Source organism: Theobroma umbraticum, unplaced genomic scaffold (genome assembly GCF_002168275.2).
Source record: "Theobroma umbraticum cultivar Fairchild unplaced genomic scaffold, ASM216827v3 scaffold_20.0, whole genome shotgun sequence".
In the NCBI taxonomy this organism is placed as follows: domain Eukaryota; kingdom Viridiplantae; phylum Streptophyta; class Magnoliopsida; order Malvales; family Malvaceae; genus Theobroma; species Theobroma umbraticum.
This window is the reverse complement of record NW_018397266.1, coordinates 6,808,300-6,834,278: the sequence shown is the minus strand read 5'-3', so window position 1 is coordinate 6,834,278 and position 25,979 is coordinate 6,808,300. Positions and strand designations below refer to the sequence as shown.

Below are 25,979 nucleotides of genomic sequence, written 5' to 3'. Positions count from 1 at the left end.
GAAGTGCTAGGGACCCATAATGATAAGGAAAGGATGAGTTATATATCTTAACAGACCCATAACATAATTTGTTAGAATGCTTTAGTTACGGGGACATTTATGGGATCTACCTATGTGAGTGTGAAGTGTGGCAGAGGATATGGACGCATGGTCATAAAAGTGTCGTCGATACTGTGCATTCATTGGTGTTGAAATCATTGTGTGAAATGTGTTCGGTTAACCAAATGGAATAGCTGGTTCAAAGCAGAGTCTACCATGCAATTTCGGTTAATTTTAATATGTTTTCACTAAGTGAAGGTTCAATCGGAAGACACCTTCATTTATGTAATTGATTTCCAAGATTATCGAAAAATTTGGATTAATTTGAAAATGGTGGGGGATTGTTGGACATTTTCAAATAAAAATATGAATCATATCGAAGGGATAAGAGAATTAATAATATTGATATGACTGGTTTGAAAGTAAAATTGAAAATTAAAAGAAGGGTTGTGTTTGTTGAAAATTAAATCAATAAATAAAATAAAATAAGAAAAGAGTCACATCTGTTGGAAAAGACCAACAGGAGCAACTCTTTGAAACAGACACAAATAGTGTCTGTTGAGAACAGGCATCTATGCCTAAAAAAGATGACACTCCTTATCCAATGAAAATTAGAAAAACAGTAATATCTCTCATTCTTCTTCCTCAAACATCTTCCAAGTTTTCTTCTATACTATTTTCCTGCAGAAAAAATATTATAGAAGTTTGATAATCTTGTTATACTCCGATAAGTGCTCAGTGGATTGATTTCGTCAGTGCAAAACGCCATCAATCACTGGGCTTCATTGTATCTTCGAGGTTTATACGCCGGTAACTCTTTTGCACACTACAAGTGGGGGCGAATAAAACCTTAAGGATAGTGGCATTGATACACGCCTTGAAGCCAATTTCTAAGTTTTTCAGTTTGGTGTTCTAATAGTAAAGTCCTACTTTTGTTTCTAAGTGATTGATGTCTTGGCTAAAGTTTAAACACCAGGTACCTCCACCACCGCAGATGGTGAAGGGGTATACTTTTTGAAGCCTGAAAGGAAGTGAAAAACACTTCTTTCAGGTTTCGACTTTACTGTAACATTGTCTGGAGTATCATTCATAACCAAATGTGAAAAATCATGCATCTTTCAACAGAATAATTAGGATAAGGCCTAAATCTGGATAATTCTCATTCCAAAACAGCAACCATAGAGTTCAATCTTTTTTATTTTTTGTCCCCCAGCAACATTATCAACAATTAATGAAATTTCATGACTACATACCACAGAATAATCACCTACTTAATTATAAGATTCAGAGTAGTAATTCACTAAACAAGAAAAAAAAATTAAATGATGCTACTCTATTCTTCCATTTTGGAGGTAAAGAGAGTTCAAAAAGCATATAGATATACAACAACCACCAATATCTGTAGTTTACAAAAGAAATTATAAATTATAAGCAAAAAAAATACATTACTAGTATTTCTTTATGAAGTAATTATATTTGAATTAAAATTAGTTTTTGATTGTAACAAAAAAAAAACATAATTAGTCATTGATAATTTTTAAGCAAATATTATAAGTATTTCTGTTTTTGTAATATGAGTTTGCTTTATAAATTTACTATTACTTTATAACAATATGTTTAGGAAAAGTTAAAGTATTAGTAGTAAAAAGTAATTAGCACTAAAACTAAGATTAAATAAAGTTGCAGATTTTTACACTATAAATGATTAAGATTAAAGTAATATAAATTTGACGTGATAGGAATTAAATAAAACCTTCAGCAAACTCTTTGGAATATTAAAGGGCAAAAGAAAAAATTAAGAAAAACCTCTAAATTACATTAGAGGGAAATTAATTAAAATACTTGGGGATCTCCATAAGATAATGGTTATAATCAATCTGAAACAAACCAAGCGAGTCCTACGTTGCTCCAAATAAGAGCCAAGCATGCCCGCCTCTGCCTCCCAATTTAAGCTCCTTCTCATCTAAGACTGTTTCTTTATCATCTACCATTTCTTTCTTTCTTTCCTTTTTCTTTTACACTTCTCCCTCGGCATCATATCATTGCCTTTCGTTTTTCCCTGGTAAGATTACCATTCTGGTGATACAAAAATGAGCATAGGTGACTCAGCAGAGCTGGAGGGTCACCTCAGTCTCAGCGATCGTTTGAAGGTGTTCAAAGCTTCTCAGTTCGACCCCGATGCCTATCTCCTCTCCAAATGCCATGCTATGACCGAGAAGGTCTCCTCTCTTTGTCTTCGCTTCACCCTTTACTTATTATTCATCAATACTTGTGTGTGAAATGATCATGGAAACTATAACTGCAAGCAAATAGGGTTCCTTGTTAGTACTACACAAGACAGGAAAAGAAACGAAAGAAAAGTTGCAAAACTTTGTTATAACAAGATGGCCACATTTCAGAATATCGGTAATGTTGAAGATAATCAATTTGGCTCATTGTTTTGACAGGAGATTAAGCATGTGTGTTCACACTTGTTGGAGTTAAGGAAGGCGTCTGCAGAGGAAATGCGTAAAAGTGTTTATGCTAATTATACCGCCTTCATACGGTAATACTTTGCAACTTTCAGCTATAGATGTATTTGTATTTACTTTGTTGTGTTTCATACTTGTAGGTAGTCTAACATGTTATTGTGCAAGATTTTCAGCCCTTTCATGCCATTCTTCCTAAATTTTGATGATGCCTGATCAGAATTTTTAATTATAGAAGAAGAACCGAAATAATGGTACTTCTTGATTGTGAGTATTTGCAATATATTAGACGCTGACATGATATATATATATATATATATATATATATATATGAGTAAACAGATTTAGTTTTTATCTTTCTCTTTCTCCCGGGGATATGGTACAATACAAACATAGGCCACCTTTAATTTCCTGGCAAGTCCAAGTATCAAGTCTTGGGTAAACTTAAGATTGTTGGAGGCCCTTCATCCTCGCTGTTTCAGTTGGCAGGAAAATGAGTTGTAGAAGCTTACCAACTACTCAAGACGTGAGAGAGTGTTTTATGTTCTATTCAAATTCTAATTGAAAATCCGTTTTAGTTTTAGTAAAATTTTGTTGATTGAGAATTACTTGGCGATTAAATTTATTTAAAGAGAAAATATACTTAATGGGTTAGAAATGTTAATGATTAGGAATTTCTTGATGACAGTAGAGTATGTTTTAGTCTTTACAAGAATGAGAGAGATGTAATCTCTATCTGATTTCTAATGTAAGAGTTGTAAGAATATGAGAAAGAGTGACGAAATATCGAATTACATGCGATAGAAGGTGTTCCATGGGTTTAGACACTAGTAAGCTGGGAAATTAGATTTGTTTTGAAGTTGAGTTTAGTGTTTGTTTATGAGTGATTTGTATCTTTTGTAATCTCTATATTTATAATGGAGATTTTTCTCGATGTAACCATAGGTGTCAAATCATGTCAAATATGGATCTCTTGTCTTGATTTTCCTTTGTGTGGGAGTTGAAATGCTTTTGTTTGAAAATCACAACAAGTGATTTCAGAGCATAGGTTGAAAAATTATCACGACATAAAATCACAAGTAATGATATAGAGATGATGTTTGAGGGATTTGTTGTAGCAACTTTACTTGGTGAGATTTGAGATTAGTGCAATAAGGTGTCAGTTGCAAGTACAATAATTCTCAATTGAACAAGTGATGCTCTAACATTATTTCTTGATCTGAGCAAGAGTCAATGTTATTGAAAAATCTGAAGGCAGTAGGTCTAGATCTTGGTTTAATAAGAATGCAAAAAGGTGTCAGTTGCACGTGAAATAATTCTTAATTGATCCAATGGTGCTCTAACGAATTGCTAAATCTAGGTAAGAGTCAATATTATTGGAAAATCTTAAGGCAACAAGTGTAGATCTTGGATTAATAGAAATGAAGCATACATATAACACCTTAGAAATTTTCATTGCTCTATAGGTATTTAATATTTTTCTTGTAATATTAAGCATTTACTCATGATAAGTAGTAAGCATGGTTTGGGTGGTGTGACATGTCTCAAAAATATGTGGAGTGTTATATTGATTTTCTAAAGAAATCACACAAGGCAAGGTGGTTGTGACGAAAAGAAGAGTGGCAATTTCTTCTATGAGAAATTGGTAGAAAAAAATAAAAAAGCTTGGATAATGCCAATTACTATATATGGTCTCTAGATGTAGTTAGAAGTGAGAGAATTCCTATTGAAAAGATTGAAGACAACAAGGGTGAAGTTGGCTTGGTGGCTACACATAGGTGTTAATCAGATGGGGTCAAGATTGATTCGATGGTGTGTAGCCAGGATTCTGAAAAATCAATGTTTTGGTGAAATTTGTGTCAAAGTAGAGATTGTTAGATATTCAAATCAAATTTTAGTATAATTCTATTAGTTGAAAATTATTTGGTGATTAAGTTTAACTTTAAAAGATAATTATATCTAACTTAGTTTTGACTAAGCAATGACTTCATTAAAGAAGTCTAACTTAAAACAAGTAAAGCTTTGGTTACAAATAGCAATCATCTTCTCACTATTGCTTCAGATAAGCAGGGGTCTTTACACAATGATAGCCTGACCAACAGCACTGGGAATAAACAACGGCCACTCTGTTTAACACCGAGCCCCTTGCTTTAAGCATACAATGACCTTCAACGCAGACGATTTCTTTGTCCACTTCCCTTTTGTCAAAGAATCAACGCAATCTCTAAAAGTCTTTTTACATGTAACATTCCCCACCACTGTCCATAAAAGCATCAATTTGCTAAAACAAATTCTACAATTTCCATGGCCTTTTGAGAGGATTCAAGACCCATGTAACTGCTACCTTGGATCAGAAAAAGTTACGAGAATAATACTTTCTTAGTTCCTCGTGACCTTGTCACATCCCGCTGGTACCGGTTTCCCATGGGCTAATCCATATACATTGAATTTGAGAGTCTCATGTGGGAGACTTATCTAATGAATATTGAATACCTCACTTCACTTCACCGTTTGGATCTAATGTAATGATCGCATTTTAATGAGAAACACCACAATGCCGCTCCACACACAACACACCGCCACGGTTCTTCCCTGTCTAGCCTATCATACCACTGTATAATAAACTCTTTGCATGATCTTGGTTGACAAAAATACACTTTCCACCATTGCATAATTTCTCCCATATCTATCAACTCCATTTATAGTTGATAAAAAGGTGGTTGGAGTCCTCCACTGTGTTCTTACACCAAGGGTATGGCATGTTTGCTTCATCAAGAATGATTCCCTTTGATTGTAACAATTTTTTTTGTTTGTTTGTTTGCAACCTATCTAAATAACGAAGCCATAGAAGACAGAACTTTGGGTGGTATTCTGATTTTCCAAATCTTAATTTGTAAGAGCTCTTTTAACCTGCTTTTCTGCTACACAATCAAGAGAAATAGAAAAATGCCTGACCGAGAATTTAAGCTCCCATTCTCATTGAAGATCCAAATCATCGTATCCTCCGTCCTTTATATATACACACATTGCATAAAGTGGCCATTAATTAATTGATTGTGTAGTTCCTATTCCCTTTGAAATTCAACCTCCCATCTAGTATTGTACAAGGAAATGTCATTAGCATAACCTCTCAACTACCTCTTTGTTTGTTGCCAATAAGAACAAGCTAGGGAACTTTGTTTTCAAGGGTTTACGATCCACCCAAGAGTTAAACCAAAACATTTCATTCTCCCCATTGCCCACCATCCATCGACACACCTCGTTTCCTAAAAACGATGATAGGCCTGTTACATTTTTTTATGCCTATGCTGCGCCCCGCCCACCCCACCCCACCCCACCTTGCTGTACCCTTGGACATCTTTTAGTGGAAGGGATCCAAGATCCTGCATATTTCTTGAGAATAACCTTTCTCCAAGGAGAATTTGTCCCATTCCTGAATCTCTAACACCATTTGCCAATAATTGCCAATTTTTATTGAGTAAATTCACAATGCTCATGCCACCTTTTCTTAATTTACGTTTTGTCTCCGCCCCATAGGAATCGTTGTCCAAGTCCCTCGATCTTGTTAAAAACTCCTTTGGGAACCTTTAAAATGGACATCTAATAAAGGGGTAGTGAGGATAAAACCGAGTTGACAGGTGTTTGCAATTTCTGGAAATATGAATGAACTTTTACTGCTTCTCCAAGAACAAAAAAGAATGAAGAGAGAAATCGGGGAAGAAGATAGAACAAGTTCTAACAGAATGGACCGTTTAATTAAGTGCGAGAGAGTTTAAATACCCGGTTGCAGGAGAGAGAAAAAATTGTATGCAACCAACCAAAAAATAACAGCTGCCATGGCAACGGCTTAGAAGGAATTTTGCAACGACATAGTAAAAGATTTAAACGCCAACTACTACTAAAGCTAAACACGTGCTACTGCTGCGTTTTCTTCCGCGAACCCCATTGATGAAGCAGAGTTAAGCTTTCACGCTGGAACAAAACCCAACCCTTCAACAACAAAGATCACTCTACCTCCTTTGGAGCCTGCAAATCTTCCTTGACCTTTTTAGTTCACTAGGTCCCAAGTTTTCAAACTTCTTGGAATGGGTAAGAGATGCTTGTGAGTAGGAATTTTTCGATGAGAAGTAATGACTATAAATATGGAATCCATTTTAGCTTTTCAGAGAAATATAATGTCCATGCGATTTCTTGTGAGAGATTGATTTTTTATGGGAGTATTATTGAGTTGTAGGGATGTGAAGAAGAGGGGGGTAATATCATGTTATAAGGTCACATGGGATAGAGCATATTTCATGGGTTTAGACCTAAGGAGCTTAAAAACTAGATTTGTTTTGGGACTTAATTTTAGTGTTTCTTTTACGGTTGTTTTGTAATCTTAGTATTATTTTTTTTTATGTTTATATTAGATTTTTCTCTCTTGGTCGAAGGAAATAGGCAATGGGTGCTAAATCTTTAAATAATGTATCTTCTGTGGGTTTATTTTATGCCGATTTCAATATTAAATATGTTTTTACTTGAAAATCCCAACACAGAGTCGACATAAAGTGTGAATATGTAATTTTGTGTCTAAAGTTTTACATTGTTTGCATTCGAAGCACATCCAAGGAGATTTCAGTTCTTGAGGGGGAACTCCTTTCCATGAGGAATCTTCTATCTACTCAGGCAGCTTTAGTTCATGGTTTAGCTGAAGGTATCATCCTTGATTCCTTGTCAACCGGTCCTGAAGATTCAGAAGCGGAGGACATATCTGATGTTGAAAATACAAAACTTACCAAAACAGAGAAGTGGTTTGTAGAATTTTTGGACACCCTTGAAGTTCTATTGACGGAAAAGAGAGTAGAAGAAGCTATGGCTGCATTGGCTGAAGGGGAGCAATTAGCAAAAGAAGCTAAAAGTAAACAGACCTTAAGCTCGGATGCACTCCTAAAATTGAAGAATGCCCTCAGTGTGCTGAGACAAAAACTGGTTGATCAGCTTGCAGAGGCTACTTGCCAACCTTTCACACATGGTGCCGAGCTTCGTTCTGCTGTTTTAACCATTAAAAACCTTGGGGATGGTCCTCGTGCCCATACGTTGCTACTCAATTCTCACCAACAAAGGCTGCAGCGTGGTATGCAAAGCCTTCGCCCTTCAAGCACTTCTTATGGAGGAGCGTTTACTTCAGCCCTTTCACAGCTGGTATTTTCAACCATTGCACAGGCTGCTAGTGATTCCTTGGCAGTTTTTGGTGAGGAGCCTGCTTACTCATCTGAACTTGTAACTTGGGCTATCAAGCAAACTGAAGCTTTTGCACTTCTCTTAAAGAGACATGTTCTAGCTTTATCAGCAGCTGCAGGGGGTCTAAGAGTTGCCACTGAATGTATTCAGATATGCCTCGGCCATTGCTCTTTGTTAGAAGCTCGTGGATTGGCCCTTTCCCCCGTATTATTGAGGCTTTTTAGGCCCAGTGTCCAATTGGCATTCAGTGCCAACTTAAAAAGAATTGAACAGAGCAGTGCTGCTCTAGCTGCAGCAGATGATTGGGTGCTTACTTATGCATCAGTTGGTGCACGTCCATTCTCTTCTACTTCATCTCTTAATAATGCAAATGTGTCACAACCAAAGCTTTCAAGCAGTGCTCACAGATTCAATTCAATGGTTCAGGTAATTATTTTTGCTTCCTTCTCAATAGGATATCCTAACAGTACTAATGGGTTCATTTCACTTTTATCTTACTTTTCTTTTCTTTGAAAAGTTATTTATTTCTTTTCCTAACTCAACCTCAGTGTCTATTAGACCTGTCGAAAAAGAAAATCTTATTTATCTGGGCTTGTCTTATTGCACCTCGTTTTACCAGTTCGGTGAGGAAGTGAAGTGTTAAATTTGATTAATATTATGGGATAAAAACATCATTAAGTGTTTTTTTTTACTTCTTTTATTGCAAACTTTAGAATCTTTAGTGTTCCTAATTGTGCATTTTGTCTGGTTTCAGGAATTTCTGGAGGATGTTGGTCCCCTTGAGAGTCTTCAGTTGGATGGTCCAGCTTTAGAAGGTGTTTTACAAGTATTCAACTCCTATGTTAATCTGTTGATAAATGCATTGCCTGGATCAATGGAAAATGAAGAAAATTTAGAAGGTTCTGGCAGTAAAATTGTTAGAATGGCCGAGAACGAATCCCAACAAATGGCATTACTCGCCAATGCATCATTGCTAGCAGATGAACTACTTCCCCGTTCTGCAATGAAGCTTTTGCCATTGAGCCAGTCTAACAGAGTGGATGCCACCCCTAAAAGAGCTTCAGATAGGCAAAGCCGTCTTCCAGAACAAAGGGAATGGAAGAGGAAACTTCAGCGCTCAGTTGATCGCTTGCGAGATAGCTTCTGTAGACAACATGCCCTTGACCTCATCTTCACAGAAGATGGGGACATCCGTCTCAATGCACAGATATATATAAGCTTGGATGGGAATTCAGAAGAACCTGAATGGTTTCCATCTCCAATTTTCCAGGTTATAAATTTGCAAATTTGTTAACTGAGATATCTTGGTTTTTTGACATAAGCATGCACTGTAATGAATGGCAAACTCAAACCAAGCGATATATAGACCATGTCTAAGGTATAACAGAATTGCGGATATGACAATATAACCATACAATATTACCTTACAGTAATAAACTGCAGTAGAGTTTAAAAACTTCACAAGAGAGCTTATGTACTTGCCCTGTCTCCGTTTAACCAAATATGTTAACTTCATACTTCAGCATTATGAACCTTGTTTGTAATTAAATAGACACATGAAAGCATGATTCTGGAGTTCTTAAAAGCCATCACTGATGTATATGACATTAACCATATAACATATTTTGTAGAGTTCTTGCCCTAATGTTTAGTAGTATCTGTATGTGCATACAGGCAAAAAACATACCCTTAAAATGCACCTAAATGTAAAGCTGTACCACGTTTAAGTTTTTCAAGCACCATAATTGCTGGTCTTAATTATAAAAAAAAAACAAAAACAAAAACTAAAATGCTGGTCTTCTCCCTCATTAGTACAGTTGTTTTTCTTCATGCTTGATCTGTCTCCTCTCCACACTGTCCGATAAAGATAAATAAGGTATGCAACTAGAAATACTGTAGTGTTTCATGCCAGGGACTCGGCTAACACAGTAAGGTCTTTCACAACTATAGTCCAAATATTGTAGAAATAAGATTGCATCTCTGATGCATTGTTAAAAATTCCACCTTTTCTAATCCTAAGTTTGTATTGTTCAGGAACTTTTTTTAAAATTGACACGGGTTGCAAGTATTGCGACTGATATGTTTGTGGGTAGGGAAAGATTTGCTACTATTCTGTTAATGAGACTCACAGAGACGGTGATCCTTTGGCTTTCTGATGATCAAAGCTTTTGGGAACAGATAGAGCAGGGGCCTATGCCTTTGGGTCCCCTTGGTCTTCAACAGGTATACTCACATGGGGTAAAACCATTACTATATTGATGATTAGTTTGTTTTTTAGTGATTGAACTCCATGCAACTTTTGATCCTGACGCAGTTTTATCTGGATATGGAGTTTGTTATCATTTTCTCTTCTCAAGGCCGATATCTGTCTCGAAATCTGCAACAAGTGATCAAGAACATAATAGAGAGAGCTATGGATGCAGTTACCGCAACTGGAATTGATCCATACAGGTAAATACAGTCAACAAAAGATTGTTAAATAGAAAAGACTTCCTCGTGGGAGCTTTTTCATTTATCAGCAACTCTACTTGTAAAATCAAAGCCAGCTACTTTTTGTTTGAATGATCTTTTGAAGTACTTGACTGTCAAGAATTATTCAATTTGTTCAGCAGGTAAGCTGATAACCCTTGTTTTTGCAGTGTGTTGCCAGAGGATGACTGGTTTGCTGAAGTTGCTCAAATAGCAATAAAGATGTTATCTGGTAAAGCCAACTTTAGCAGTATGGATAGAGATGTAACAAGCCCTACAGCATCGATATCTGCCAAATCTATATCTTCAGTTGTATCCCACGGGAGTAACTAGAGTTCGACCATTAATGTTTGCTCTTTCCATATAGCAAAGCAACCAAGCAGCCATTGGCCATTTATACACACTGCCATATAATAAAATAGTAGTAGGTTTCAGATCCTTGTTTCAACTTTCAGGAGTATGATGTTTTTCTTTTATGTAGGAATGCAGAGTCATTGATATATCTCTGCACTTTCCATTTAATCTGTTTCATAAAACTGTTAACAGGCCTAACGAAACAGGAGCTTCTGATTCCGAAAGTTCCAGCAATTAGCTTCCTGATCCAAAATGGTGAAGATATCCGGCAAATTAATGGGAAATTTGTAGTTCTCATGAAAGTTGTAGCTAATTTCTTTGCTTATAAATTGTTAACAACCCTAGTGGAGCAGGAGCTTTTGGTCTCTCAAGTTCCAGTGACAAGTCTTGAGATCCGAAATGATGGAGAGTTGCCACACATTAAAGAGGAGCCTCATAATAAAATTACATTCCTTTGCTTTTAAAACGAAATTAATCCGTTTTCTTTAGCATGTGAATGAGTTTTTTATTTCTGTTTTTTCTATCTTTATTTACTGATATTTAAAATAGAACATCCCAATGATTATGTAATTGATGCTATTTTCAGCTGGTAAAAAATTATTTAAATCTCCTATAAAGCATACCGGGTTTGTTAATTCATCCAAGTACTTCCTATCTTATTATCTTAATTACTTGGTTTTTAAAGAAAGTTTTTCCTTTTCTTTTTCTTCCTTTCTCTTAGTCTTAACTGCTTCATTTAAAAAGGAAACGAAAAACAAAAGGCTCCTGCATAAGGATTTCAACTTATACCAGAGGGTAGATGGATTGGAGTGGGAAAACTTGTACAATTTGCCTCCATATTTACATAAAACCTGGAAGGAGTAGCATTGCAATTATTTATTATCCAGTTGTTGATAAGAGAAGACTTCACAAACTCCAAGTTTGAGTCTGAACATTGTTCTTTTGCTTGTCTCAATCTGTGTACCCTTCTAGCTATGCTGCTCTGTACAATTCCTTTCTCTCCCTTTTGAGGGACCAACATTGTGAACAATAGCATTTTGTTTCTTTCCTTGGTGATAACAAAACAAAAAAAAAAATCATGAAAAACCAGCTTGTCACGTTACCTAAACGATAAATCAACGTGTAGCCAATGGATGATGGTGATGAATTCCCTATCTGTCTTGTTACCTGAATCACCTAAAAAAATTCTGTCTTGACTTCTTACAACAACCAAAGGAAATCCGATGGAGCGGAGGGCAAACGCATTCTGCCTCCATGTCACTATAAACTTTGAGATGCCTCTTTTGCTATTGCTAGTTGTGCTATATATATATATATAGGCCTGTCTTAACTTGGTGGTACTCTCACATGGTCCTAACATACTCTCCAAGAGTCGAATCTTCTGTCCTCAATCTAACCATCAGACAATATTTATTCAACTGTGAATCAGTGACGTATGGCATTGTTCTACTCCTGTAGCATTCAGATACACAGAGGCTGAGCTTGTCTTGGAAGTTCAAACATACCCCTTTAATATTTTAATCCTATTCAACAGCTTAATTGCTTAAGAAATCTGAAGTCTATACCGATAGGCGCAAGATCCTTCTCGAAATTCCAAAATGCAGACAGCAGTCTTTCCTTGGAGTGCATAAACAAGCAGAAAGAACCTTTGATGTCTGCCCATAGAAGTTTTTAAAGTACAGCATCAGGACCACCAGTGATCTAGGAACATGGAAGTTGCCAAAACGGAAACGCGCTTCCAGTGAAGAACAACAATCTAATAAGGAGGTTGTGACACTGATACCAAAAAGAATCATTTCACCATGTGATGACCTTTGCTTCAAGAATTTGGTGAACTGGATGTTGTCAGTGGATCTATTCTGGGGTATAAATAGATAGAAAGCGTAGTTTGCAGCTGCTACTACGACGTTGCAGAATGATTCTTAAGAAATATCTTTTTGATTTTTTAAAATGAAAAAGAAAAAGGGAACAAAAGATTCTCCTTTTTTTTTTTTTTGGATGATTTGAAAACTATTGAGCATTTATCAGAATAGTTAATTTAGGTAATCTTTCAGCTCTATTGACTCCTTTAACTTTAACCAAGGACATCATGATCCAGACACGTGCTTTTAGCATTACAAACAGTCCGGAAAAAATGAGGACAAAAGAAAAGGCGAAATCAATGTCCTGGATCAACCCCAGTTTTCTCCATTTCAAGCCTCCCAACTCGTTGTTATAGGCTCAAGTAATTTTCCGACTTTACCATTAACTCACATCCATTTCACATTCCTGCTTTCCTGTTCGATCACACAGACCACAGTGAGAGAAACCGGTAATAGTTAGCATATTCTTCTCCCTAGACCAAGAGAATCAGGTCTCCAGACAAGAATGGGTGGTCGATTGCTATGGCTTCTTCTAGTATTGACTATCATGACAACAGCATCCGGAAGAAAGAGAGGCCATAGTGAAGAATGCAACCCTGGTGACCTGAAAGGTCTTACCAGTTTCAAGGCTGGAATCCACATGGACACTTCTGGTCGGCTAGCAAAGTGGTTTGGTCATAGTTGTTGCAAATGGGAAGGTGTTTCCTGCAACAATGCAACTGGTAGAGTAACAGAAATTCATCTGCCAGGATTCATTTCCACGGATGATTTGGTCTTTCAGTCCCAGATGGAAGGTTGGCTATCCCCATCAATCACATTCCTCACCTCTCTTCAAGTCCTTGATCTTGGGGGGCTAACAGGCCTTACCGGAAAAATCCCACCATTGATTGGTCAGCTCCAGAACCTGAGAAAGCTCTATCTTTATGGAAACAAGCTAAAAGGGTCTGTACCAGAAAGCATCGGTAAGCTGTTAAAACTTGAAGAACTTCACCTGCATGATAATAAGTTATCTGGGTTTGCTCCTTCTAGCCTTGGTTGTCTTAAAAATCTTAATGCTTTACTTCTACATTCAAATAGATTCACCGGTAGTATTCCTGATTCATTCACGAACTTGACAAATCTCATCTATTTGGATCTTCATAGCAATTCCCTGACTGGTCATATACCAGAAAATATTGGTGAGTTGCAGCTTTTGAAGGAGCTTGATCTTTCGGACAATTTTTTGAGTGGGGAAATTCCACCTTCAGTAAACAATCTGACAACCATTTCAGTCATGTACTTGGATAGTAATCATCTTGAGGGAGAAATACCATTTCCATCAACTTTTCGTCAAATGCCTTCGCTTGGATTTTTAAGGCTGCAAAACAACCACCTAGGTGGAAGAATACCACCCAATTTCGGATATCTGGTCTCCCTCCAAAGGGTTTCTCTAGCATATAACAAGTTTGAGGGAGCAATTCCCCCTAGTTTGGCTAATCTAGAAGCTTTGACAGAGTTATATCTTACCGGTAACAAGTTATCTGGACTTGTACCAAAATCAATTGGTCAACTCTCTCATCTCATACTCTTAAGCATTTCTCACAATTTAATTCAAGGACCATTGCCTGATGAAATGTCTGCCCTCCAAAATTTGCAAACACTGGATCTCTCGTTCAACCTTTTAAATCTCACCTCCATTCCAACATGGCTAGCAGAATTGCCATCTCTTTCCCAATTATATTTGGCAGGATGTGGAATCCAAGGCCAAATACCAGACTTCTTGCGATCAACTCCAAGTCCAATACAGGAACTGGACTTGTCAGTTAATCATCTCACTGGTGGCATACCAGCATGGATTGGCAGCCTCACTCAACTCTACTCCTTAAATCTGTCAAGGAACCATCTCGTTTCAAATATTCCAGATTCAGTTGCCCGCTTCCAGGAGTTAGGAGTGCTAGATCTCCACTCAAACAAGATAACAGGCTCCCTGGGTCAGGTTTTCAAGATAGGAAACAGCTTTCCGGATGGTTCATTGACGTATGTTGACCTATCTGACAACAGTTTCACAACTGGAATCGAGCAAATTGGTGTAGGAACGCTGCAGAGAATCGAGTATCTCAATTTATCACATAATTTACTCGAGGGTCAGTTACCAACTTCTGTGGGGGAATTGAAGGCATTGCAAAGTTTGGATTTGAGCTATAATAAGTTGGGTTTCAGCTTGGCAGACGCCATAGCAAATCTAAGCCTTTTAAAGACGCTGAAGCTGCAGAGAAACCATTTTACTGGTAAAATACCAGTTGAGTTTTTGAACCTGAAAAACCTTAAGGACTTGGATTTATCAAATAATCTTTTGGTGGGGGAAATTCCCGCTGGCAAACCTCTCAGTGACTTTCCCCAGAGTTCTTACACTGGAAATAAAGGTTTATGTGGGAAGCCCCTTTCTCCCTGCAAGTCTTGAATCAGTTTTTCATTCTCAACGGAAACTACAGCAATCACGGAAGACATGTAATTGCTTCCCGAAAATGTTTTATCAGTTACAAATATTTATTTCTAGGCATGCCTCTGATCTGTAGATACTGATGCTACTGTCAATAGATTCCGCATTGTGTTTCACATGAGACAAAATGCAAAATGTGAACCCCATAAAATGTCAGTAATACTCAGAAAAATCTTTCATTACAACAAAATTTTAACAGATTGTTTCAAGTAAATGAAAGCAGAAATCGGAATATATTGCGCCATCACGTTTCACGCTTGCAAGAATTTCTAAAGCGTTCTCGCGGTCAAAGGACTCAAGGCAAATACAGTGTCACTGTCTGTGCCATGCTTAATTAACAGGATAGGAGAATCTGTAAAGCCATACTTTAACCTTTTATATCCTATTATTCATTTAACACGACATAACTCACAAAAAAGAAACTAAAAAACATGAATTCAACTAGTGTGAAAATCCATGCCTTGAACCTAAATATTAAAACTAACAGCAATAGAAAAGTAAAAGAATCTCAAAGGGCGTACCTTCGGTCTTCTTTCTTTTCTTTTTCTTTTAAGTTCCTATGACCATACTATCTGTTTGTACAAGTTATTATTCGTGCATATGCTTATCTGGTTAAACTCATCGCCATCCAGTGAACGAACTTTGACCAAACACATCGACCACCAGCGCCGGTGACTATAAGCTCTAAACGTCATCTGAGTAGGGAGACAAACAGGTGAAGAAGTCCACTTGTTGTCTCTGGCTATTGAGTTCAGAAATTCTAGTGCCAACAAACGAGGTGTAGAAATTTCTCTGAAATTAGCCATTTTTTGAATCATAGCTATAAGAGTTACAACATTTCAGCACTTAAAAATCAGAGGGCTCTTGACTTAAGCCCAGTTGGTGGTAATTCATATAGTCAATGCCGCTTAACCGTATACAACATAAGATCTGCTCTGGCAACTCTTCAGGTTTATTCCCCTGTTTTATGAGGCAAACATCATGTGTGAGTGAATGACATTAGAAAACCAGCATCCAAAATCCCAACAACCTTGTTTGGGGAGGGGGCATCTTTGAGAAGGAAGTTGGGAAGAGAAGTTTTAACTTGCCTGAATTGTAAGGCCAACATCTAAGATGCAGTGCTTTAGCCTATCTAGGAATGCATCAAAACCTTTCCTAGAGATGTAACTGAATCTGTGCATATCTATATCAATCTCGAAATAATTTTCTCCCTGCAAAAACTCATTGCGGTGACTGGTGAGCCTCAGAAACAAATCATAATGAGATAATGTATCTTTATGATCCAAAGCAACTCAAGGTTGCTCCCATTGGAGCAACTCATCCAATATCAGTCGGAAAAAATTAATTTAATAACACAGCATCTTATAACTTCCGAGGCTAATCAACCATCAACCCCTCTGCCCCACACCTCCCCCTTTATCTATCTATTTACCTTTTTTCTAGTGGGATTTTTAAGAGATGGTTAAGGGCTACCCTTGATTGTTCCACCCAGCCATTCAACCAGCAAGGAAAAGAAATTAGTTTGAAACACAAAGCACATGCAGAGACATGGTTGAATCTTTTCAAAAGCTATATAGAACACAATGGATTTGCTCAATGTCAATGAGGATTCCAAACAGTCCATCACATATCACAAATTATAACCCAGAACTACCTACAAATAGAATTGCTTATTGGAGGTAGTTATGATCTTGAGCTCATATATATGCGATGGCTAAGGTGGCAATGCCATTGCCGTCTGTCAGCACTAGCCACAAAATCACAGATAGAAAATGGTATTCATGAATGAGAGTTATAACTTAGTTGAATCTAACTTCATATAACATATGTTTGGAATAATTCAATTTACATACATATGAAAGAAATGATATACAGACTTACCAAGTAGAATTCATGCTGTGGACGCGAAAGAAAAGGCTTTTCATTATATGCCTGCATAAGCTTCCTCTCAGCTGCACTCATATGAAGACCTTCCACATTTGCAACACGACCCAATATTTTCAACCTTTCTCGAAATGGAACAATTGTATCTACAGGGAATCCTTTAACCTTCTCAACTTCATCATCAATTAACCTCTGTTCTAAAATGAAATATAGTCAACTTGGTTGTAAACCAGATAATGAAATGGGTAATTAATACATGAAGAGATCACCAAAATATAAAAAAATAAAGCAGCAGAGACAATCAGACAAATGCTTCAAATAAATAAGTGGCATTGGCAAAATGATATTGGTAAAAAGTAAAACCTTATGGCATGATAATTAAGTAGTAATCGAAACATTATGAGTTGAGACTATTGTTGCATCTCTCCTAGGTTAGGGTTGCAGCAACATAATCACCTAAGTGAATCTCAGGGAAAATATTGACATATAAATTTAGCATGTATCCATCTTACCCTGATGTTTTCTTGAAAGTGCAGCGGAAGCTCCTTTAAGTAACTGTCAGAAAGCTTAAAGTACAAAACAAAACTCATCCCTTCCCCATCAGTTTCACTCTGAAAGAGTGCAGCGGGATACAATGGAATCTGCAGTCACTGAAGTTTAGCATTGAACTCTATGGAAAAATAAATAAATAAAGTTCTATGAATGCTTAAGTTTTTATTTATTGTATGGCATGGAGAGTGCACCTCATTATAAAACAAGATTTATAATGTTCAATCAGATGAGTAACAATGCAAAAAAAAAAAAAAAAAAACTAAGGATGGCTCAAGAATCAAGATGATTTTGTCATGTGAGGGAAGTCATTAGTTGCACTAAGAAGTGAGTACAGTGCATGTTGAAGGCATAACAAGGACAAGAAGAACCATTACAATGCACTTCCATCCCATGGAAAATAGAAAAAAAAAATAACAATAACACACATCCATTGACAAAGTGCTACCGTACGGGAGAGATACCTGAACATTAACAACAAGGATAGATGGTAGTTTCCCATACTGGTCAACAACAGGGAGTTCAACAAATCTAGCTATGTGATCTATTTTTCGTGGAGATAAGAATACATCAACGCCAAAAGGATAATATGCTGCATGGTTAGGTGCAAAATCCTTCTTCTTATCCCTGCCCATTAAGCAATAGTTACCTAGTTAAGCGAGAAACGGACAAGATAATAAAAGATCCACCAATGTGATGTCTAAATCAAAAAAGTTGTAAAAGTCTTGTACATGCTATTGCTTCATAACAATCAATAATTTTTCATAAAATAGTATTCACATATATGTTAAAGTAATGAATCAGAGACAGTCTTACAGTCATACCTCAAATAATTTTCTCCTCGAACCTTGAAAGTACCCGGCTCAATATGAGACCAACAATCAAACATTTTCTTTTCTAAAGGGCAAACAGGTACTTGAGAACCTGCTTTTGGCCTCTGAAGAAGCATCTTCGAAGAAACTAAGTGAAAAAAATAGGAATAAATTTAAAAAATTCTAACAGAAAATCTCCTATTCACATATTACAATGCTTCTTTCTAAAAGATTACATATGTTAACAGCAACAACAGATGCGACTGCATTTCATTATTCCAGTTTTAGATGATTCTGTGAGAAAACTATTCTAATATCTTTGCTCAAGTCTGAAGAGATAAATCTAATCAGAGCTCCTACAAGATTAAAACTCATCCCACCTCAACTGAAGACCACTTCACATGGATTTAGCATTCTCATAATAAGACTCTTCAACAAATTTATGATAAAGATGATGATGTTGACCACGGTATGGGTGAACTTTCTAGTTTATATCCAGCAGATTAGAAAGGTCAATGGATATCATAGATACTCACATAAGGTCGCATTGGGATGCCCTTCTCTCCACTTAAATGGAAGTTTTAAGGCATTCTTTTTCCTTGCACTTGGTGGGCTAGAGCTGAGTGACCTTCTCTTTTCAACTGATGGAACAGTAGATGCAAGACAAGGTAAACAATTGCTTGGAAGAATGCCACAGTTATCCAACAACCCTTCCTCCTTTCCAGAACCTTCATCCACAGAGGAGGCAATATCATCAAGGAATACAGGTTGCTTTGCTTCATTTGAAGGCCCATCAGATTTTGATTGGGAATTAACATCCTCTGAATTCAAGACCTGACTATTTGAATTTCTAGTGACCTGACTAACAGAGTTGCATGTAGAATTTCCAGCTGATAAATCCCCTGGTTTCTGCATCTGATCAGCTAAAGGAGAATGTTCTCCACAATTAGCATCTTTTAGAGATGAAATACTGGATATAGATACACCTTCAAGACCATTTAAAGATAGCACATCTGCACATATGGATGCATATGCAGTCAATGGTACCATTTCAGATAATCTTCGAGTAAAAGAAAAGTAAGTTTCAATGAAGGATGTCTGAGTAACATTTCTAAATATCATACCCTCCTGAACACTTTCAAACTCCTCATCACAGTCAGAGTCAAATACTGCAACCGGATCAAACCACTCGTCGATGCTTCCTGCCAACATCACATCATAAAAACATCAGAGCTATTCAGCTATAACTAAAACAAACTTGTTCTAGCTGAAAAGCTGTAACAATGCCCATACTTAGACATAACTTTGTTAACATGACAAACTGAACAAGGGAATCATAAATCAGGGATAATTATTGTCCTGACATATAAAAACAGGATCATTACCCTATCATGGTCCCAAATTACGTTCTGGAGCAACTTTTTGGCTTCCAAGTGCCAACTTAGAAAATGCCAGATTTTAAAAGGTAATGTGTAGAGGCTTGAATCAGGAGAAAAATTGAACATAGATTCGAAGTTAGTTATATATATTAAGAAATAAAAGATAAAAGGAAAATCTGCTGGAGGAAAAAAGATAAATCACAGAAAGTGATCAATGAAGAACCAGAGTAGTATATCTATTAACCAAAGGAAAATTTTGACTAATTTAACAAGTAATTCACAGCACACAAACATAATCTTAACACATAGAGATTAATTTACACCATTGTTCCTCACTCTTATCAATAAGCAAATCAAGCAAATATGCAGCATTATCCATTATGCTTGAACAAGTAGGATTCTAAATTACAAAATTGATGACCACATACATACAAAAAGCAGGCATCAGAAACTGTAGATTCTATATGCATTACCATCTTCAAAACTCTAAAAAACAGAAGTCTGGTAACATATAAACAAAAAAAGGTGATCAGATGTGACGGCTTTTTTATGGATAAAACTGTAGCGTATGATATAGAATCAGCATTGAAGCAAAGTAATGAAGAAGGGAAGTTGGAGGGGGAAAAACAAAAAAAGGTGTCCAATATTTCATTCTTTTTCTTTGTTCCACGGTCAACAATTCCCATCTGAACACCTATGCTGTTAACTGAACAGGACGATGGAAAATGCAAATAGTGACATAGTTATCTTCATAAGCTTATAAGTTACACCTCATTCAAGGCACATCAGGAAATTAACTTCATCAAATCTCTAGACCCAACTTTGAACCTAGAAGAAAACTGTTCATTATATCAAATCGTAATAATAATCTTAGCAACATCAGTGTAGTCTTGAAACCACCAATGAGTGCACCGCAGCAGCTAGCTCCAACTCAATCAAACTCCAACCAGCTCAGATGCATCTGCCACAGACTAATCCCCAGTCTGCTAAAGCTTAATAGAAAGGCAAATTAAGATCTTTAATGGATTAAACTACTTCTAGGATTAAGAAAAATTAACAGTTGAAAGTTCGTAATTCTGTTTTTTTATTAGTATCTTTGTATACTCTATGCTGCGCTGGCGCATAGGGAGGAAGTTAATTCCACCAGAACTCTGGCGTCAAATTTGGTTACGGTAAAAGTTCTCCTCTATCAACCTACATTCACTTTGATCATCTACAAACAATCTGTATAAAAATCCCAGTATTTGGGGATATGCTCAGACAAAAGCTTCAGGTTATCAATCATAGAAAGAGTAGGTACCACATTTACCACTAAAAGTTTCACCTTGGTAAAAACAAATAGCTACCGTTATAGATGCCTTTAACCTATAATACAGGCATGCATTTCCCGGTCACATATAAACCAGAATCAGACTCTTAACCACAGAGAACCTTCCATGCATTTACCAAAAACCGCGCAGCAGTCAGAACCCATCAAGGAAATCAACCAGAAAATGAAAATCCGTGATCACATTGCAAAACACAAGGCTAAATCAAATCAAAAACCCAAAAGACTAAGTTTTGATGATAGAGAGAGAGAAGGGGAGGAAAACACCTTGAAAAGTTGGGTTGGTGAAGGAAGAGTGATGATCAGGTGGAGCAGGCCTATCAACCTTATCGGAGGATGCCTCAGATAACCGAGAAGGCACTCGTTTCTTCAAGCAGCTTTTCCTTCTTTTACGGTTCTTCTTCTTCGAAGACCTTAATTTTGGGCCAACACAGCCTTCAGGTCTTGACGCGCAGGCACCCATCTCTCTCTTCCCTTCTCTTTCTTAACAGATCAATTCAACTCCCTGTGATATCACCATCCTCGAAAAGGCAAAACAAAAGACAGAATGGAGGAGGGAGCGGAGATTTTTAGAGAGAAGAGAAAGTTAAACAAAGAGGAACAGCAACATCATCATCATCAACAACAACAACAATCACATTTACAACCGCAAACGAAAACTACCATTTTTTTTTTCCTTTTGGAGGGAGAGTAGTATTATTATTAATTAATTAATAAAGAACTCAAAAATTCATATTATTTTTGCTTTTGTGGTTTCTTTCAGATTACTCTTATGCAAGAGGGAAATGGGTAAAGGGTCTCATCTCACGCTAGCGACGGCAGTTGTTGCAGCCTGCGTAAGGCATCTCCCCTCCTCCTTGCTATTATTACTATATTATTATTATTATTATTATTATTATTTCTCCTTTTTAGAATTATTAGTCCATCTTCTGCTGCAATGTTTCTGTAGGTCCCACCATCATCATGCCAGGTGGCACAGTGTGATTAGGCGAACGTGTGGGAAGCCTGGCACAGATAGAGTTTCGTGGACCTGCTAATTGTTTGGCCACGCCTCGGTTGTTGCTTTGTTGTTCGTTCGCCGAACCCCCACTTTGTCTAACTCACGTTTGAGTTTTCGGTTTTTTTTTTTTTTTGGATTTTTGCATGTGAAGGAAAAACCAGTCCTTTCCAAAAGATTTTGTCTGGCAATATGTTTGGAGGTAAATCTTCGTTCAATGGCGTGTAAATTACAAAGCAACTTGATTACAGATATACTCACAACTCACAATGTCAATGGCTGGCGTCGAAGCCGAAACAGCTGACGTCAACGTCCATCGCTGTTGATGGTTACGTACTGCGTTGAATTGACTACTGAGAAATAAAAGCCGGAACGTAATTGAATTGATGGTTCTCGGATTGCAGGGCTAACGCAAGAGGTGAAATTTACAGTAACTAAACTTCACCCCAGACACGTCAGCCTCAGCCTCAGCCTCAGCCTCAGCGACACCATTTCTGCCTGTCCCTGTTGATTTTGTTGTTAATGATTGGTTCCTACGTGATAATCTTAGTTTCCTGTCTAACCTGAGTTAATTTGTTCCCGGTTTAACCTTGGACCGCAGCTTGAATGGTAAGATTGGGAGGTGGGATTTGGATAAAACAATTAATGTAGCACAGCACCAGAAGATATTTCCTTGCACTCCATGTTGTGATGTGAAAAGAATATGTAAATAAATGAAGGTGGAGCACTGGCTGAAATTGTTTTGGTACTAGTTTTTGTTTCACCAAACCTACCAAAATAGTTGTACCAAGAAAATGGCAAAGCAAACTACCTAAATGGTACTGCATTTTTTATTTTTTGTCTAGTTTTTTTCTCCTTTCAGACGCTGACAAAGCGCTTTGGCGTACAACCTCTTAGCATGAGCTTTATTATCAAAGAGAAAATACCAAAGATGAGAGATACATTAAATTGTCAAGTCATTTCGGATTAATACAATTCTTATCTTTGTAGGATGTGATATATCTTAACTTAATTTTGGAGATTAAATCATATAATTATCCTAACCTTTTTAGATCAAAAAGAAGGAGAGAGAGAGAATTTTATAATTAATTAAGCTTAGTTTGCCATAAGGGTTTCCTTCTTTTCATTTGGATACATGGATTCACACTTTTCAATGAAAAAACATACCTATTAAGTAAAAAAAAAAGCTTTTATTTACTGATCCAAATCTATTTTGATCTTGATATATTTCATCTCATATTAATAAAAAATGAAAACTTACAACTTGTCAAAAACTTATATTTACAATTCAAAAGATAAAATAACAACAAATTTTCAAATAAATATAAAAAAAAATCATCCCTTACAAGCAAAAGATGGAAAAGATGTAGTCCTGGTATAAAGATCAGATGAATCAAGGTGTTGGTGGGTATGTACATATAAATCTGTGGACAGGAAAAATAAAAAAAATAGGTGTAGCCCATGGGTGCATGAATATACAATGAATTGGCAACGGGACCCGTTTGAAGACGACTATTTATATTATATGAACGAATCAGCGAAAGGTTCCCTCAAGAAAATGTCCATCCAAATCAGGGGATGGCAACAGCTTGGCTAATTAAAATAATGGCACTAGGAATTTGGTTGCACGCACCACACGCCCTTATGTTCTGCCATATTTATTTCAATCATTTTGTATAACACAAGTAAATACGACACAATACACATTAAAATTTAAAGTGGATTTGAGTTTAATATAATTGTGTATTAATCATGTCTAACATGTTCAAATACTTATAAATTTTATACTTTAAAAAATATCAAACCGTTTAACCTAATTAACACGCTTAGTTTATTAGGTTGCCCTTTACTTATATAACCTTTTACCCATTTATTGTTTGTTTAATTAATCATATTAACGTATACGCTTGTTATTTGTTTATAACATCAATGTTAATTATTTAACTATTTATTTGAAGACTTTTCACATGATTGATGGATATTATTGTTTTGTTATAGTTTTTTATAATTATTAATTTTAAGTTTGAAACATGGCTTTATATTTTATTTATATGCATTTTAATTTAATTGTTTTTAAAAATTTAATCATGTTAATCATTTAAATGGGTTATAAGCTGTGTTATACCGTAATTAATATGGGGGAATCACGTCATGAGCAGAAGCCCATGCCCGCGCGGATTTTGTTTTCAAAGCTTTGACGAAAGCAATCATTATTACTGGTGCGCGCCTTGCACAAGGCTTCCTTAAATGCGAGTAAAATAATTAAGCAAACCATCAGAGTATTCTGAGTCCGTCCAAGGCGTGTTTGGTGGCTGCTGCCTCCCGCTTTCCTTTTTCTTTTGTTCCTTCCTGAAACGCTACCATTACTACATCCTAACCTTATAGGACAAAAAATACTCTTAAATTTTAACTATTTGGATCTGAGTTTGGATTAAAATATAATTTTTTATATTTTACTTAAATTTGATTAAAATTCAACACTTATTTTTCGCACCTAACTACTAATACTTGTAAAATGTACAAACTCAAACGCTTATCTGGAATTAAAAATAAATTTAGAATCAACTTTTTATATATATTCTTGATGAAATTTAATTTATAGATTAAAGTTAACACATAAAAAATAAATTAAAATCTAAAATCATATACAATTAATGAATTTTCATAAGTATTATATTAATTATAAGTAATTTGTTAAAAAATATATTAAACTAAAACTTAATATTAAAAATATTATTTATAATTTGATTTTGATAGCATTTTATGATTACTACTTATATCCTACCTTGTCCTCCGATGGATAGTAGATTTATTATCCAAATCCTACTTAAACTCAATTATAAAATACTTTAATTCTACTTGATCGTTTCGAGTAATGCAAAGTATCCCATTATAAAGTATTCATTGTCATCTCTATTACTACAAATTCTCTTTAATCAAATTCTTTGGAAATGCTTAGAGTAGCTTTATTTACCAATTTTTGCTTCAACCGTTATTAACTTCTCTAGGGAATTAAATCTTTTTTCAAATCATGTTTGGTATTTCCCAGCATGGGATTTGAGATTAAATAAGTGATTTGTAAACCTACGCTTAGCTTATTATGTGATTAATGTTAAGTGAACCAAGAAATCTCTTATCACACCTAAACCATTATTAACACAAATATTAACATAATAATGGAAATTTCTTTGGCTTTATCGATTACAAAATATATGGGCATCACACACTTTATTGTGGTAATTGAAGCATTATTCAGATTACTCATAATGATTTGTGTTATGAGTATATCAAACATATTGAGATTGATTATCATTTTATGCTTCATCATGCTACTAGGGGACTCTCCATCTGACTTTTTGTGTCCTCTTCATCATGCAACTCACTCACTAAACACATCACAACTCCTCTCCTCTTAAGGATCGCATGACAAAATTTGAGAATCCTGTTAAAAGTCTTGTTCAAACTTTACAGCCCCTTTTTGAAGCCTCCACAATGACCAAGTGTGAAAGCCCAGTTAAGACTTCCTTCTATATAGAGAAAGATATTAAGACAATAAAAACAATGGAGGGAGAGAGAGAGAAGGAGGGAGGTTGGTATTGTTGAGATTGGAGGGAGTATTTATGCGTAGACAAGACTTTCATTAATAGGAACACAAATTCCAATTAATTGACTTCGATTACTTATATATTTGTTTATGGGTTCTCAAATCTCAACCAACTTTGTGGCGTTTACTTTACGAATTCTCCTGTGTCCAGATGGGAGAGATGAAGGAGCAGATATGGGAAGAATTGACGGCGAATTTCGTAGGGACTATTTAATGAGGTCAATAATCGTGCCGTTGAGGTGAAGCCACATCCGCAGTAGGCCCAACAGGAACAAGGTGCAACTTCAATATAGTCCCCATGACCAGCTTTTCCATATATTTCGTCCTTGTTTCTCTCTCTTAGGACCCGCAACACAAGCAAGTGTATTGGTATTCTAACATGGAAATAAATGTTCTACAAAAACAAAGAACAAAAAATGAGTTAAAAATGAGTTACCCAGCAGCTCGCAGCTCCTTGTTGTGCCACCAAATGGATTTATTCCATTTCCACTCGGCATCGGAATTCTTGACTTCTTTTTCATGCTCTTAGGACAATG

General features: G+C 36.2%; 3 protein-coding genes across 3 annotated transcripts; 2 read left to right on the top strand and 1 right to left on the bottom strand.

The window, feature by feature from the left end:
• Positions 1–2,129: 2,129 nt before the first annotated feature.
• LOC110423334 (Vps51/Vps67 family (components of vesicular transport) protein) lies at positions 2,130–10,573 on the top strand. The gene is made up of 7 exons (XM_021437542.1): positions 2,130–2,258; positions 2,487–2,584; positions 7,106–8,153; positions 8,482–8,997; positions 9,762–9,950; positions 10,042–10,178; positions 10,367–10,573. The coding sequence occupies exons 1-7, from the start codon at positions 2,130–2,132 to the stop codon at positions 10,527–10,529; spliced, it is 2,280 nt and encodes a 759-aa protein (XP_021293217.1). The 3' UTR covers positions 10,530–10,573.
• A 1,953-nt stretch (positions 10,574–12,526) lies between these two features.
• On the top strand, positions 12,527–15,099 carry LOC110422971 (uncharacterized). Its single transcript, XM_021437041.2, has one exon. It carries the CDS (start codon positions 12,918–12,920, stop codon positions 14,850–14,852), a length of 1,935 nt encoding a protein of 644 aa, XP_021292716.1. The 5' UTR covers positions 12,527–12,917; the 3' UTR covers positions 14,853–15,099.
• A 145-nt stretch (positions 15,100–15,244) lies between these two features.
• LOC110422972 (uncharacterized) lies at positions 15,245–21,666 on the bottom strand. Its single transcript, XM_021437042.2, is given in 10 exon segments — positions 15,245–15,741; positions 15,744–15,851; positions 15,980–16,102; positions 16,773–16,967; positions 17,288–17,416; positions 17,789–17,951; positions 18,149–18,284; positions 18,673–19,149; positions 19,261–19,338; positions 21,110–21,666. Coding segments are annotated over 10 exon segments (1,626 nt in total). The 5' UTR covers positions 21,306–21,666; the 3' UTR covers positions 15,245–15,720.
• Between the last annotated feature and the right edge of the window lie 4,313 nt (positions 21,667–25,979).

Excerpts from the sequence above, each read along its gene's own strand:
- LOC110423334 (XM_021437542.1), top strand. The coding sequence starts at position 2,130 with ATGAGCATAGGTGACTCAGCAGAGCTGGAGGGTCACCTCAGTCTCAGC. Across the intron at positions 2,259-2,486 it reads GCCATGCTATGACCGAGAAG|GAGATTAAGCATGTGTGTTC; the intron begins GTCTCCTCTCTT and ends TTGTTTTGACAG. Across the intron at positions 9,951-10,041 it reads GTCCCCTTGGTCTTCAACAG|TTTTATCTGGATATGGAGTT; the intron begins GTATACTCACAT and ends ATCCTGACGCAG.
- LOC110422971 (XM_021437041.2), top strand. The coding sequence starts at position 12,918 with ATGGGTGGTCGATTGCTATGGCTTCTTCTAGTATTGACTATCATGACA.